Source organism: Mesoplodon densirostris, chromosome 1, assembly GCF_025265405.1.
Source record: "Mesoplodon densirostris isolate mMesDen1 chromosome 1, mMesDen1 primary haplotype, whole genome shotgun sequence".
In the NCBI taxonomy this organism is placed as follows: Eukaryota; Metazoa; Chordata; class Mammalia; order Artiodactyla; family Ziphiidae; genus Mesoplodon; species Mesoplodon densirostris.
In genome coordinates, this window is record NC_082661.1 from 43,511,905 (window position 1) to 43,526,255 (window position 14,351).

General features: G+C 33.9%; 1 protein-coding gene across 17 annotated transcripts in view; it reads right to left on the reverse strand.

The window, feature by feature from the left end:
* PCDH15 (protocadherin related 15) overlaps positions 1–14,105 on the reverse strand; it is a 729,696-nt gene extending 715,591 nt beyond the window's left edge. For all 17 annotated transcript variants that reach the window (XM_060118371.1, XM_060118174.1, XM_060118091.1 and 14 more), the window contains exon 1: positions 14,015–14,105. In XM_060118371.1, the coding sequence (XP_059974354.1) occupies positions 14,015–14,105 (91 nt within the window). The remainder of the gene's footprint in view (positions 1–14,014) is intronic.
* Positions 14,106–14,351: the final 246 nt, after the last annotated feature.

Genomic DNA, 14,351 nt, shown 5'->3' on the forward strand with positions numbered 1-14,351 from the left:
CTTTGAGAGCAGAGGATCAATAAGTGAGACCAGTTATATAAGATTATTTTGTGAAAAGGATATCCCAGGAATGGCAGGGCTAAAATTTGAGAAGACATAAACTTCAGCTATTCTACCAACAAGCTGAAGAGAAATTTACTCCCACTATCTGGGACAGAGTTTCCTCATCTCTCACATAAAAAGAAAAACTTTAAAGGAATTCTTTAATAAGAGATTCTTGTACTAAACTTATTAGTCAAGTAAACCTAGGCGTTGTCCACATACCTGGTCCTCATCTGCTTCAGACACTCAAAAATTTAATATTCCCTGTGCTGTCCATGGTGCTGAAAAGAAAACAGGCTAAATATGTCCTGAAACTTTATTGTTTCAATATCATATTTATTGAGCTCATGACACACACCAGATAATTTACTATACCCTCTGGGATAAACAGAATAATAGCTCCCAAAAGATTCCCACATCTCAATTCTCAGAACCTATGAATATATTACACTACATGACAAGGGACAATTAATATTTCACATAAAATTGTCAGCTCATCATCTGACTTTATGATAAAGAGATTATCCTGGATTATCCAGATTATTTCGGGTCCTTAAAAAATGGAAACCTAAAGCAAAATAATTTAGAGTCAGAGGGAAATGTGATTATGGAAGAAGCGAGAGTGATGTGCTGTAAGAAAAACTCATCTGACTGTTACTAATTTTAAAGGTGGAGGAAAGACCATTAGCCAAGGAAAGTGGGCAGTTTCTAGAAGATAGAAAAGATAAGAAAATGTATTCTCCCTTAGACCTCAGGAAAAAAACACAGCCTTGTCCACACCTTGATTTTAGGTCAATGTGATTTGTGTCATACAGAACTATAAGAATAAAGTTGTGCTGTTTTATGCCACATATTTTGTGGTGATTTGTTACAAAATCAATAGAAAACTAACACATCCTTTAAATATTTTACAACAGTTATGGACATAGACATGAAAACTCATAAAGCTGTCAAAGTGGCATTCACAGAATATGAGAACACAGACTAGCTAACTAAATCATTCTGGAATTAGCCACATTAAATTGTTTTTTTAAAGAATAGTTCTGAGTTGAGTCTTGAATATCATTGGATGATATTCCTTCTAGTTTTCTTTTTCTGGGAATATATCTTACTTTGTATATTCAAAAGAACTCCCATGGAATTGATATTTAATAAATGATCTCTAACAAAGATCTTAGTTTGAATTTCAATCTTAGAAATATAGAGAATAAACTGAAATTTTTTCCAAGTTCACTATTATTGGGAAGGAAATCAGATGGCATCTCCTTTAAAATGTTCCTCATCTGATAATAGAAGGAAGCTTTGGAGGTTTTAAAATATGTGTGTGCATCCTGGTAATTTTTATATTATGAGAATGAAAATGCACTCTGGAAATTTTTTTCCTTTTTTCTACAATACTATCTCAATTCTTTTCTGTAACCAGGGAGGCTAAAAGTCCAGTTAAGATTACTTTATAAAAGTAGACCCATCAGTTAGAAATATGAAGTAACTAGAGCCAAGAAGATGTTTATTGTGCTTTCTAGAATTTAAATTAGCTAAAGCGAGGCAGAAAGATAACAAAAGTTGAGCAAGTGTTGAGAGGCAGAGAGACAGAAAGAAGACAAGACAAAGAAGCAGGAGAGAGAGATAAAATTAGAAAGGAAGATGGAGTTGGGTGAAACATATTAAAAAATGAGAAGAATAAAGTGATAGAAGCATCCACATATAAGTGAAGAAAGATAAATAAGAAGGAATTAAAGGAAGTTCCTTTGTAAAAAAATGAAACTAATATAAATTCAGAAAAACTTGAAGGAGGTAGAGAAAATAAGAGATAGGAGAAAATGGAAAAAGTATAGATTCCAAACGGTTACTGAGCTTCTTTTCTATGCCAGACACCACTAATAAATGCGGCTGAAAATTTCACAGGCTAAGTGGGCAGAAAATCATACAAAGAATTATAGTACACAGATATAATTATGTAGAAGGTATAGTGATTGCTCTAAGAAGTTGTCAGTTCAGTATACAGTGTGTGATAGTGTGTGTGGGCTCTGTGTGTGTGTGTTTGTGTAAATGTTTTCAGATAAAGGAAACCTAAAGAAATACTGATTAATGATGATGTAACAATGTCTATCTTACTTTAATTTGAAAATAGTAATAATTATTATAATATACCAAAAATATGTTTTTATCATTTCCTATATGTTAGAAAGCATGCTAAACAATCGACATACATACCATCAGTTAATCCTAATAGTAATCAAATCAGAGTTGCTATTATCCTTCTTTAACAGATGGAGATCTAAGTCATAGAGAGATTATATAACTTACCAAAAATCATATACCGATTTTGCCAGGATTTGAACAAGGTCTGATTCCAAAGCTCATGCTTTAACTATTGTGCCATAGATAATCTTTCATATCCACATACTACCAATGCTTTATCATCTATTAATCCTCTCATGTTCCCTTTTGCTTTGACTGTACATATGAATTTATATGTATCAGATTTAAATCTATCATAGCTCCTCATTCATTTTCCAAGTAGCTCTAAGTATCTCATCCTATAAATCTTTCTTCCACTAACTACAATTGATACAGACTTTAGTACACTTCTAGGCAGGCAGCATAAATGCCATTCTTTTAACTTCAGCCTCTCACAATCTATATGCAGTACATTGATTTATACATGTAATCCCTTTTGCTCATGTTTCATATGAACCAGGCAGTAACATTCATTAGGTCAAGAAATGTATCTTAGTCATATTTTCAGCCCCCAAATTTAGCACAAAACTGGCATATGGTAAATGCTAATAAATATATATTGAATAAATGAACATATAATAGAAATTGATCAAAGCTTCCATCATTCTCCTAAGGTTCCATGGATTAGGGTCCACATTATTGCACTTTCATGAGTTCTGTAGCACTTTGTACTAAGGCTATAAAATACAGTGGTTAAGAATATGGCAGCTTGAGCCAGGCTGCCTAAGCTAGGATCATGGCTCTTAGACGCAGGAGCTATATGACATTAAGCAAGATAGCTTGATATCTTTAAAGTTTCAGTTTCTTCATCTGGAAAACAGGAATAATAATAGAATTTATCTCACAGGGTTTTACTGAAGATTAAATAGATTAAATAAGATAATACATACTTCGCTGAACATTCCTTTCTTCTTGCTCTACTAGAAATCTGAGTCTTCCAAAAGATGCTATTTTTCTGTAGGTCTCTCAGGGCCTCACAGGGGTGGTGGTTGTTTTATCATATCCTTATAGCACTAGGACCTGAGGTGGGGCATGTGTTGTTGAAACTTACTCCTATTTCCCTATTATTACTGTCACCCTATTAAAAAGAGAAGAAGAAAGAAAAAAAAAAGGAAAAAAGAAACTATATATCTTCAAACTCCCTGCATTTCTTCTTCCTCCACTCTCTCTTAAAACCACTCCAAACTTTCGCCTTCAACATTGCACCGAACTATTCCTGTCAATGCCACGAATGAGCACTACATTGCTAATTCGATAATCAGTTCTCATACTTCATCTTACTTGATCAGACTTGACACAGCTGATCACTTTCTCCTTTAGATGCCTTCTTCCTTTGGTTTTTAGTAAACCACTCTCTTCTGGTTTTCTTCTCATTAACTGTCTCTATATATTAATATTCTTCCTCATCTAAGATGATGGTTCTACCTCATCTTCCTGGACAGTATGATCAATGTTTTTATGGCTCAGTTCTAGCCACATTTATTCCTTTGATGAGGTAAGTCATTCAGTCTCACCTGATGGTTATATATTGGTATCAAACTTTAAATGCTATCTTTTTCGTCTTCTCTATATCCAACACACCATCAAACTCTGTTGGTTATACCTTAAAAATGCATTCATAGTCATCCATTTTTACCACTTCTCTCATGAAAACCTGGTCTAAGCTATCTTTATTTTCTGCCTGGAATATTGTTAATACGTTTCCCACTGGTCACCTTGAACTTAACTGATGATTCTCAACATAAGGGTCAAAGCAATTTTGTTAAAACTTGTGTGAAATCATTTCACTCCTCTGCTTGAAACACTCCAGTAGCTTTCCTTCTCACTCAGAGAAAAAGACAATGTCCTTACAATTGCCCACAAGGCCTGTGCAATCTTCCTCCACCCATCCTACCTCTCTGATCTTATCTCTGTCCCCTCTCCCTCACTCTGCTCAACATTTCACCCACCATAACTTGCTTGCAATTGTGTTTCTCAAATACATTAGGCATGTCCCTATCTCAAGTCCCTTTCACTCAGTATTCCCTCTGTTTTCAATGCTCTTCTAGGAATCTACAGAGATTTCCCATAATCGTCTTAGAAACTTTGCTCCAAGGGTACTTCTCAGTAAGTTCTTCCCATACTTTCCTATTTAAAATTGTATTCCCCTAAGTATCCCTTTTTCCTGCTTTATTTTTTGATATAACCCCTTTCACATACTAACATACTACATAATTTTCTTAGTGATTTGGATTATTTTCTGTCTCCCTCCAATGTAAAGCAAACCCCATAAAAATAAGGATTTTTTTTGGTCTATTTTGTTGTTTGCTATATACATAGAATAAGGCTTGACACCTAGTGGCCACTTAAAAATATTTGTATAAAACTATGTAAGCTTGTGTAACTGAAATGCAATGATACATATATCATGTATATTATGTATAAATATACAATGTGAGTAGAGGAGAGTGTGTACTATATGTAAGCTATTTGGCACATAGAAATAACTCATTAAATATTAGCTATAATTGTTAGAAAATTTATGTGTACATAATAGACATTACATATGCTTACTGTACCTGAAGAATGAATGAATAAAAATAATCAACGTAATGTATTATTCATGTTACCTTAAAATGCTGTAGTTTTCCCCCTATGGGAATACCATCAGAATTGCATTCTAGGTATCCAGCAGAGCAACAGTGGCCAAATCCTGGATATAACCACATAAAGTATTGATGACTGAGTTAGTATCGTCCTTTTCACACATTATCTAAGTTTAAGCCTGAACAGCTCTCATCAGTATTCCAACCATTCAATAAAGACACTTAATAAACTCAGAGTAGCTGAACAGTCATCACTGAGTTGTCTAATTGAGCAGCCCCGAGGGGCAGTATAGGATCCTACAAGAGTAGGGAAGATTAGTATCTCAAACAGAGCGAATGATGTCAGGAACAATTGCTGCAGTGTGATCCACCAGAATTTTGAACAAAATGCCCAGAACAACAGCTAATAATCAGAAAAAGACAGAAAACACACCTGAAGAGAGGATAGATTCAATTTGAGTTTTCTACAAAGACTTTTCTAAATGCTGCCCTATAATGGGATAAATATTGAGTTTCTAAAGAAAAAAAATTATATATAATTTACCTAAACTCTGTTTTCCTGCAGAATGCTAAAAAGAATGCTGTGTGTAGTACGTTCATAGCACAGGTAATTTATTGATTGCTTTGGTCCCTATGTTAATGTTGAGCAGTATCGTATAAATCAAACTCTCACTAAATATGTTTTTGAATTGCTGTTTGAACTCCAACTACTATCCTCAAAGCTTACCTTCTTGCTACTATATCATTAAAAAACACACTTCATCTCTCAATTCTATTTTTCTTTATACAAGGCTTACTTATTTAAATAGCCACTAACTGGGTCATTCTGCCAGGTGCTGAGGGAAACAAAAGTAAATTAGACAGTCTCTGTCTTCAGGAATTTATAATCTAAACATAAAAACATTCATTATATGACATAATATAAAGGGGAAGGTGGATATTAATTTTTTCCAGCTTCATTGAGGTCTAACTGACAAACAAAAACTGTACATATTTAAGGTGCACAGTATATGGCTTGATACTTTACACATTATAAAATGATTGCCACAACCAGGTTAATTAACATATCCATCACCTCACATAGTTCCTTTTTTTTTTAATGTGGTGAGAACACTGAAGATCTACTCTCTTAACAAATTTCAAGTATACAATACACAATACAGTATTATTAATTATAGTCACCATGTTGTACATTAGATCCCCAGAACTTATTCATTTTAAAACTAGATGTTTGTACCCTTTTACTGACCTCTCTGCACTTAATTCTGAATGAATATCATTAGTAACAACATCAAAGAATAATGAATAATTTAGTATCAAGGAATAAGTAGAATTTGAGTAAAATCTTCAGGAAAGGTTAAGATTTTGATGTCATAGTATAATAGCACAGTATGTAATTATTGCATGTAGATCTGAGATAATGGGTTGGTTTCAGCTTTGCCACTCAATAGTGGGAGTAATGTCACACTGGGGAAGCAACTTAACCCTTCTGTGTCTCTGTAGTCTCCTGATCTATATCTGAGGCATAATAGTAGTGCAATGGTATGTGATCATTATGACAATCACAAGGACCTCATGGAGTTCTTGTGAAGATTAAATAAAATAATCTATATGAAGGGCTTTGTTAATAAATGCTAAATGAATGTTAGTGCTTATTGTAAAGAGAGGCTGTTTAGGGCTTCCCTGGTGGTGCAGTGATTGAGAGTCCGCCTGCCGATGCAGGGGACATGGGTTCATGCCCCGGTCCGGGAAAGTCTCACATGCCGTGGAGCGGCTGGGCCCATGAACCATGGCCACTGAGCCTGCACGTCTGGAGCCTGTGCTCCGCAATGGGAGAGGCCACAACAGTGAGAGACCCGTGTACCGAAAAAAAAAAAAAAAAAAAAAAAAGAGAGGCTGTTTACACATAAAATACATATGAGTATGATTTACGATTTCAAGAAACTTGTTGAACATGTAGAAATGATGTCTGTGAAATTGTAGGAACACTTCTTAATAGTATATAAGAAAGCATTAGACACAATTCATTACAAAAACTGAGAACTGCAAGCAATCAAGAAATAGCTTTTAAGAATCGGAGAAAGAGAGAGAGAGAGAGATGTTAACTGGAGTTCTATGAAGGAGATGAAATTATAAATAAGCCTTGGATAGATGGTGAACACAACCAAGTACATGTTGTTTTGTTACCTTTGGACACTTTAATATCTAACCTTCCCTGAACAATGTCATAAAACAGCATATGCAATCCTCAGTTCTACACAGAGATATCTGTGTACGTCTTAAATCAGAACACCAATTGAGTATTTTTCAGTTTTTCTGAAATTTCCAGTTCCCTACCTTGAAAAATTAAAATTCATCCTACAAACATTTTCCAACTTTTTCCACAACAAATTCTTTAGCAGGTTTTCCATTTGTATCCTCCCAAAACACATATGCTATACATAATTCTATTATTATATAAATTACATTGTACTGACTATATACCTCATTTTTATACTTGAATGAAGCAACTGCCTCATTTTTGTTTCCCTAATATCTTTCCTGGAGTTGATATTCAATAAAATGCAAACCAAATAAATGTTCTATAGAAAAGTGAAAATGTGGACTAGAGAAAAAGTGACAGTATGTGCAGTGGATATGCAGCTAGATGAAAGCACTGTGAAAGGGAAGTTAGAGAAAATAGAACATGACCAAGGAGAGGACCTTGTTTAACTGTCAGAAAATATCCAAATTGGCTCATTATAGAATGACTCCTTATGGTAATATAAACAAGAGTGGGCAATTTCAAAATCACAGAATAGAAAAAGGTAGAATATTCACGAGAAAGATGATGTCTGATATATAGACAATCAGAAAAGTCAGTTTAAAGGAACACTGAGGAAAAGAAAGTTGCAAGAAGAGTAGATCAATAATGTTGTTTGCTGAAACGCTAGAAAATTATAAGATTTGTCAAAAAAGTAGTCATTGGAGACCTTAGAGAGTGCAGTATCAGTACAGATGTGAGAAAACCCAAATTGCAGAGCTTAAGGGAATTGGTGAAGAAGTGATGGTAACAAGCACAGAGATTTAACAGGAGAAGATCCAACTAAGAAAAACCATTCTATTATGAGTTGTATAAGTCATTGATGACTCAGAGCCAGGCAAGTTTATAATTACATTTTTGTTCAATTCCAATTTCTATTAAAAACATTTAAAATGAATTCTGTCTTTTCACACAATTAGGATGTGAGCATTTTTCTTTTCAAAGGGTTCAAAAATGTTAGGTTGTTAGAACCAGAGAGGGAAGCATCTACCTTACTAGTTATCATTAATTGTATTGTATCACTTGGATAGTGAATTAGACCTTTTACTTCTTTCCCTGTCTCAACGGGACAAATGAGAGTATCTGAAATATCAGTACTTAGGTATTCTGAGTTACCTTGGAAGTAAACTTTTTGGGGGATATGGGTGTGGGTGTGGGTGTGTTAGCAGAGAGAGAATCTTCTAAGTACAATAACTGGTCTTCTGTTTCTCAGAGTTTATTTATTTACTTTTTGGACTCTAGCTCTCTGGCCTTCCAGGGTGTACAGATAGGCTTTACGGGAGCCTATTAGTAGAGTACACAAAAGCTACTGAAGTAATCCTTCTAGGCCCAAGGTCAGAGCCTAGAAAAGTGAAAAAAACTTCTTGTTGCCAAAACAAGAAAAGACATATGCTTTTTCAAACCTTTGCTCTGAAACAAATCCATTTTGGGTCTACAGGATCCACAAGATTACTCACCTTTGGGAAAGAGGAAAAAGGAAATTCAAGTGTGGATACAATCTAAAAATGAGGACACAGACAAGCTTTCATCTGGAGATGAAATTTAGAATGTTTAGGAAAGTTTTACTGGAGTAAGCATTGAAGGTGCTCTTTCTTGTCATACCATTCTAAATGTTCCATAATAATGCAATCCAGACAGTTTATATAAATCTTATAGCTTATAAAGCTTCAAGAAAAAAAAAAAGACAAATACTCAGGATTTTAAATCAGCCTGTAGGGAAAACACAAAGTTACTCTTAAAACTTGAATTTAACCTCTCAGAATAAAAATACATTCTGTAAGATGGAATAAGTGAAAGGGTAGAGAAGGAAAGATGTCCATATTATATTAAGATTAAAATTTGCATAAAATATATGCTATATGTGGTTTTATTTTTGTCTAAAATGTGTGTTATCTATTATGTATGAGTGTGTACATGCATATTGCTCTATATCTCTCGATGTGTGCTGCCTTAAGAAATCATATTTAAATGAAGGATTGAGAAGTTTCAGAGACAATTAAGTTCATTGAAAATTACTTAGGTATAGTCTCCAATAATCACCTTTAATTTAATTATAACTGAAACAGACTCAAAAGAAACTACTTCATTGTACTATGTTCAGAGAAATATAATGTTAACAAGAGGAAGATGACCTGCACTAAGCTTTGAAATAACAAACTCAAAAAATAAGAAATTTTACAAACATTTCCAGCATGATCCTGGGGAGACCATGAGTGTCCCACAAATAAAGTATTGCAGTCTATGAGGCAAGGATATTGTTATAACAGTGCCCTATGTGACAGTCTGTCATGGTCTGGACACATGAACCATTAAGATAATTTAACTCTTCTCACAGAGTTGTTAAGTTTACATAACCATTTCTTCTTAAGGTATCTAAAGGGGGGAAAATCTTTCTTGGAAACACAAGTGTTTCAGCTCATTGGGCAGTTATATTTTCCTTATAATGCTATTATTAACATTATAATTTGCATGACTCTCTCTCTTTTAAGTTTAATTAGTATTAACCCAATGGCATTCTACTTTGTGACCGGTTGATGCACTTGCTAAAAATGAAGTTTCCAGGCTTTAGTGTCAGACCTCAGAAGATTTTAGTCTCAGACCTTATAACATGGCTATCCCCTTAATTGATTGACATGTGTGTCTCATCACTGACCTTCCATGGATTAGATTACCTAACCTTCCATTAGATTACCTAACAAGCATGAAAATACACCTGGAAATGTTCCTCAAACTTCACTTATAGTTTCATTTGAATCAGTAAACTCTCCAAGGAAAGAATACAGTCATCAATACTTTTAAGAATAAAATATAATGTAACAAAGTTAAATCTTCAAGGTGTTCAGTAAATTTGGAGAGATATAAAGAAAGAACGTACATATAGTGCACAAAAGCACAAAGTACTCATTGTACTTTATACATAAATTTATAAAAAGAAGCATAATTATTTATAAATAATTAGAAGTAATAATAGCAATAAAGACAAAAATAAATTTTAGTGAACCTTGATCATATGTCAGGTACTGTGTGAAACTGCATAAAACTGAGTTTCAGATTGTTATCATTAATAAGGAAACTGAGCCTAAGGAAATTTTGTGGCTTTCTGAGCTTATATACAGGATCCCTTCAGAAAGTTGTTCTGGTTGTGCGCTATATAAGGGTTCCATTCACATCATAGATATATGCTAGTTTACATAATAGCTCAAGGGCAAGAGGAAAGAGTTTTGTCTTCCAGGCTGAATGCTTGAGCAACCAGGGAGAGCCCTTTCTTTAAAAAAACTGATATTGGCTTTCATGATCTGCACACACAAGGGGATCTCTCTCTCTAACACACACATACACACACACTCATTGGCACACATACCCTTTTAAAACTCCTCTAATACTCTAACGCTCGCTCAGGTTCCAAGTTAGTTATAATGTTACGATACATTTTTTTAAAATAAATACTTCTCCTATCTGCTCATGGAAGTAATATCTACTCGATATGGCAATTTGGAAATGCAGAGGAAATAATAAAAAATGAAAATAAAACATACCCCTTAACTATATAACATTTTCCTTTCTTCCTCCCTTTGCCTCTCATTTATCAATCATTCATGAACTCAAAATCAAATCAAAATAAACAAAAACACAAACCCTGTGGACAACATGGTTTCTTTACCTCACTGTGAATAATATGTAGAACAAGGAATATGTTTTTTATATCTTTTATCCCACACAACATACAATTTAGCAGATAGCCTTGCTTCCTCTGCTTCCCATGGCACCTCCTTTTCAGGCTCCCACACTCAATGTGGGATCAGGGCACATGTTCCCATTCCAATAAAGTTGTCAGGATTGATAATGCATTAAACTATAAGCTAAAATATCAGTCCTAATGCTCTCTTATTGGGAAAAGGGTAGCTACTATCAACTACAAATCAATTATGTTTTCCAATATTCTATCGGTTAGCTAAATTCTGACTTTAAAATGTAATATCATACTATCAATCTCATGTTATTAATGCATGCTTAAATATGTAGTCATCAAACAAATGAAATGCTCATTAAGGAATAGACCATCTGCAACTTTTATTACTGAACCTAAAACCTTACCCCAGCGATTTGAATGAGAAATATCAAAAGACTCAAAATTTAGCCCAAGTTCCCAAGTAAAAAAATTAGTTGTAAAATATTGAAAATAACAGTTATGCAATATACATTTCTTAGAAGCAGATTCACACATTTGGGTAATACTAGAATATTTCATTTCAGGTTAAAATTTTTATTGAATAAACAGTATTTTTTCCTTCCAACTGCCTTATGCCTAAGCAAGGAAATGCATAGAAAAAAACAGGAAACTTTTTAATTGCAAGTCCAGGAGAATTCTATGTTTTAACATAACAGTGACCTAAACTGTTATATTAATAGCCTTAGGGTAGTTTCAATTTTTTCTCCTTCATTTTCCTCTATCCGAAGCTTCTAACTATGTATGGAAATCAGTTGTCAACTATCAAAAGGGCTAATCCAACCAGTGGATTACCTATGGCAAAACTGCTTTTATTTTTCCTTTTTTTTCTCATATTTCTATCATGATTATGATTCTCACCATCGTCTTCTTTCAATCTAACCCATACCTGCATCCCCAAGCATTTGGATAAAAAAGTAGTTTCAAGAAATTCATATCACATATTCCAGTTAAGTGTTATTTTGTGTTTTAGCCATGCTTTGCTTACTCCTGATTTAATTCCTGCATAATGTGGGCTCAACTTTTATATGGATTTTTAAAAAGTAGTAACTATGAAAACCATTTTCATGAACAATAAAATAAAAGTGACGTCAGAGTCCCTAATTGAAGAAGACCAGAGAGAAGTAAAGACCTGAGGGCAACCTAGGGGAATGTATTATTACATCTGGGAGCACGCTCATTGGAGGATGCAAGTACGGAAGGAATGCTGAAAAGCATATAAAGTTAAGAAATCTCTATAAAAACTACAGAAAATTTTTGTTTCTTTGCCACAGTTCCAGTCCCTTCAGTCTTCCTAAGTACTGATCAACCTATCTCCAGAAGAGAACTGAAAAGGCTTTCTAACTGTGGCTGAAAGGAGGTCTTCCATGAGCGCAGTGAGGGGGCAGCCTCACTATAAAATGTAACTTGGCAGTTGTGAAGTTGCACTGTGCTTCAGAAAGTAATTACTCGATGGCCAACAGTGACCTGATAACCTTATTTTGGTGGCTATCTATACAAGCACATTTAGAGAGACCAAGAGCTGTAATTAGAAAAAGAAACTAATTTATAGCATTATAAGTTAAACCAGGAGTGATTTCCTCTGATAACCTAAATTGCATTGCTAAAAAGTACAGGGTTTGTGAAAGTCTAATGTGAGCAATGACAGTGAATCCGTCCCTCTCAGTGTGAACACTAAATATGAATACAAATAGAATGCCTTATGGCATAAAGAAATACCAACACACTGATTTGTCATCTATTCTTGGGGCATGATTTAAAATGCATTATTTTAACTTAAAGTCATGCTCTTTTAAGTTCCACTGATTTTTATTTTTGCTTCAAAGTAGCAGTTACATTATTTATTTCTTACTGCACTTTTAAATTTGTTGTTAGACTGGAGATTCACAATCTACATAAATGGCAATGACATGAACATTAAATTCAGATGCACTTGAAGTAAACACTGTGCTAATTAGCAGAACTTTTCAAGGGTTTAGGCTGTTGACTTTATGAAGTAGCTGCTATTGTAAATTATTCTGCAAATCCCCAAAGAGACATGATATCCTAACTATGGAGGACTGAGAATGTCTTAATATGTACACAATTTGAACACTGTTTGGGAAAAAGTCAAATTAATCCATCTATCTTCAGATCATTCAGTTTAGCCAAACAAAGCACACACACACAAAATTCACAATCCTTGTTGCCTCTAAGAGCAACTAGGGAACATGGCAACAAGGGTAAGGAGATCGTTGCTCACCTGTGTACCCTGAATGCTGAACAAATGTCAAGTAAAAATAATAAAAAGTAATAAATAAATTAATAATAATAAAAGAACAAACTCATTTTTCTTGAATATTCAACTTCTAGGTTGGGAAAATTTATCCACTTTTCTTCTCTTAAAGTATTACATATATAATTTCATTATGTAGTATATATATAATATATACATATACTCCACACTTTCATTATGTAGTACTCAAAGACAGATTCCTCCAATATTGAAATATCTAAGACAGGCACATTTGACCCACTGCAGATATAACATGTTAAATGGTCCCTACAGAGCTTGATGACAAATATATCTTTCTCAACTGACTGATTTACTCTTAAGAAATGACTTAGAAAATCTAACGCCAAGTTTTTTACATTTTTTTCACTCTTTCTAAATAAAATAGTGGGGGATGAAATAATGCAATCCCCAATTAAAGTGCTAACACTAAAATCACTTATGGCATCTACTTTTGACCCCTTCAGAGATTTTTTTCTCATAGGAAATTTTGGTATCTTTTACATTCCTAAGCTTGATCTAAGGTTACTGTTTGTACTTGTTCAACGATTAGCAAATAGAATTGAATTTTTAAAATAATAATTAAGCATTTGTTTAGTAAGTATAAGTAAATGTTCATTTAGAGGCCTAGCACTGGATTTTCTACCATACTGCAATCCTTACTTAAAAAGCAAAGTTCATCGAATGCTATTTTTGTAAGTTTATTTTAATTAAGGAAAATTATTGTACAGAGTCACCAACCTTTAAAAATGAACTACAAATTAGCATTACTCATTTCTATGGTGTTTTTCACATTCCACTGAAATTCTGGTTAACTCTAAAGGTCAAAGTAAAAGCATCCTTACCATCATCATATTGGCCCAAGCAGACTGTGAAGAGACAGCAAAAGATAATCCCTGAAGCTAACCATTTCCAGAGATAAAACTGCTGGAACATCTTCAGTCAAATACCACTCAAGGCTGATCTGAAATAACAAGAGGAAAAAAAGAACATTTGACAAGTTCATTAGTCTGTTATAGGTAAACACAACTGTCACAGCATAGAAAAGCCTTAATGACTTCATAGTTACTTACCTGTGCCACACTATCCTTTAACAAAGTAACACACTTGTTTAATGTGCTGGAACTTATCTACATGAATTTGCAGACAAGTCTCTAAGGAAAGACATCTTTTCTGTTATTT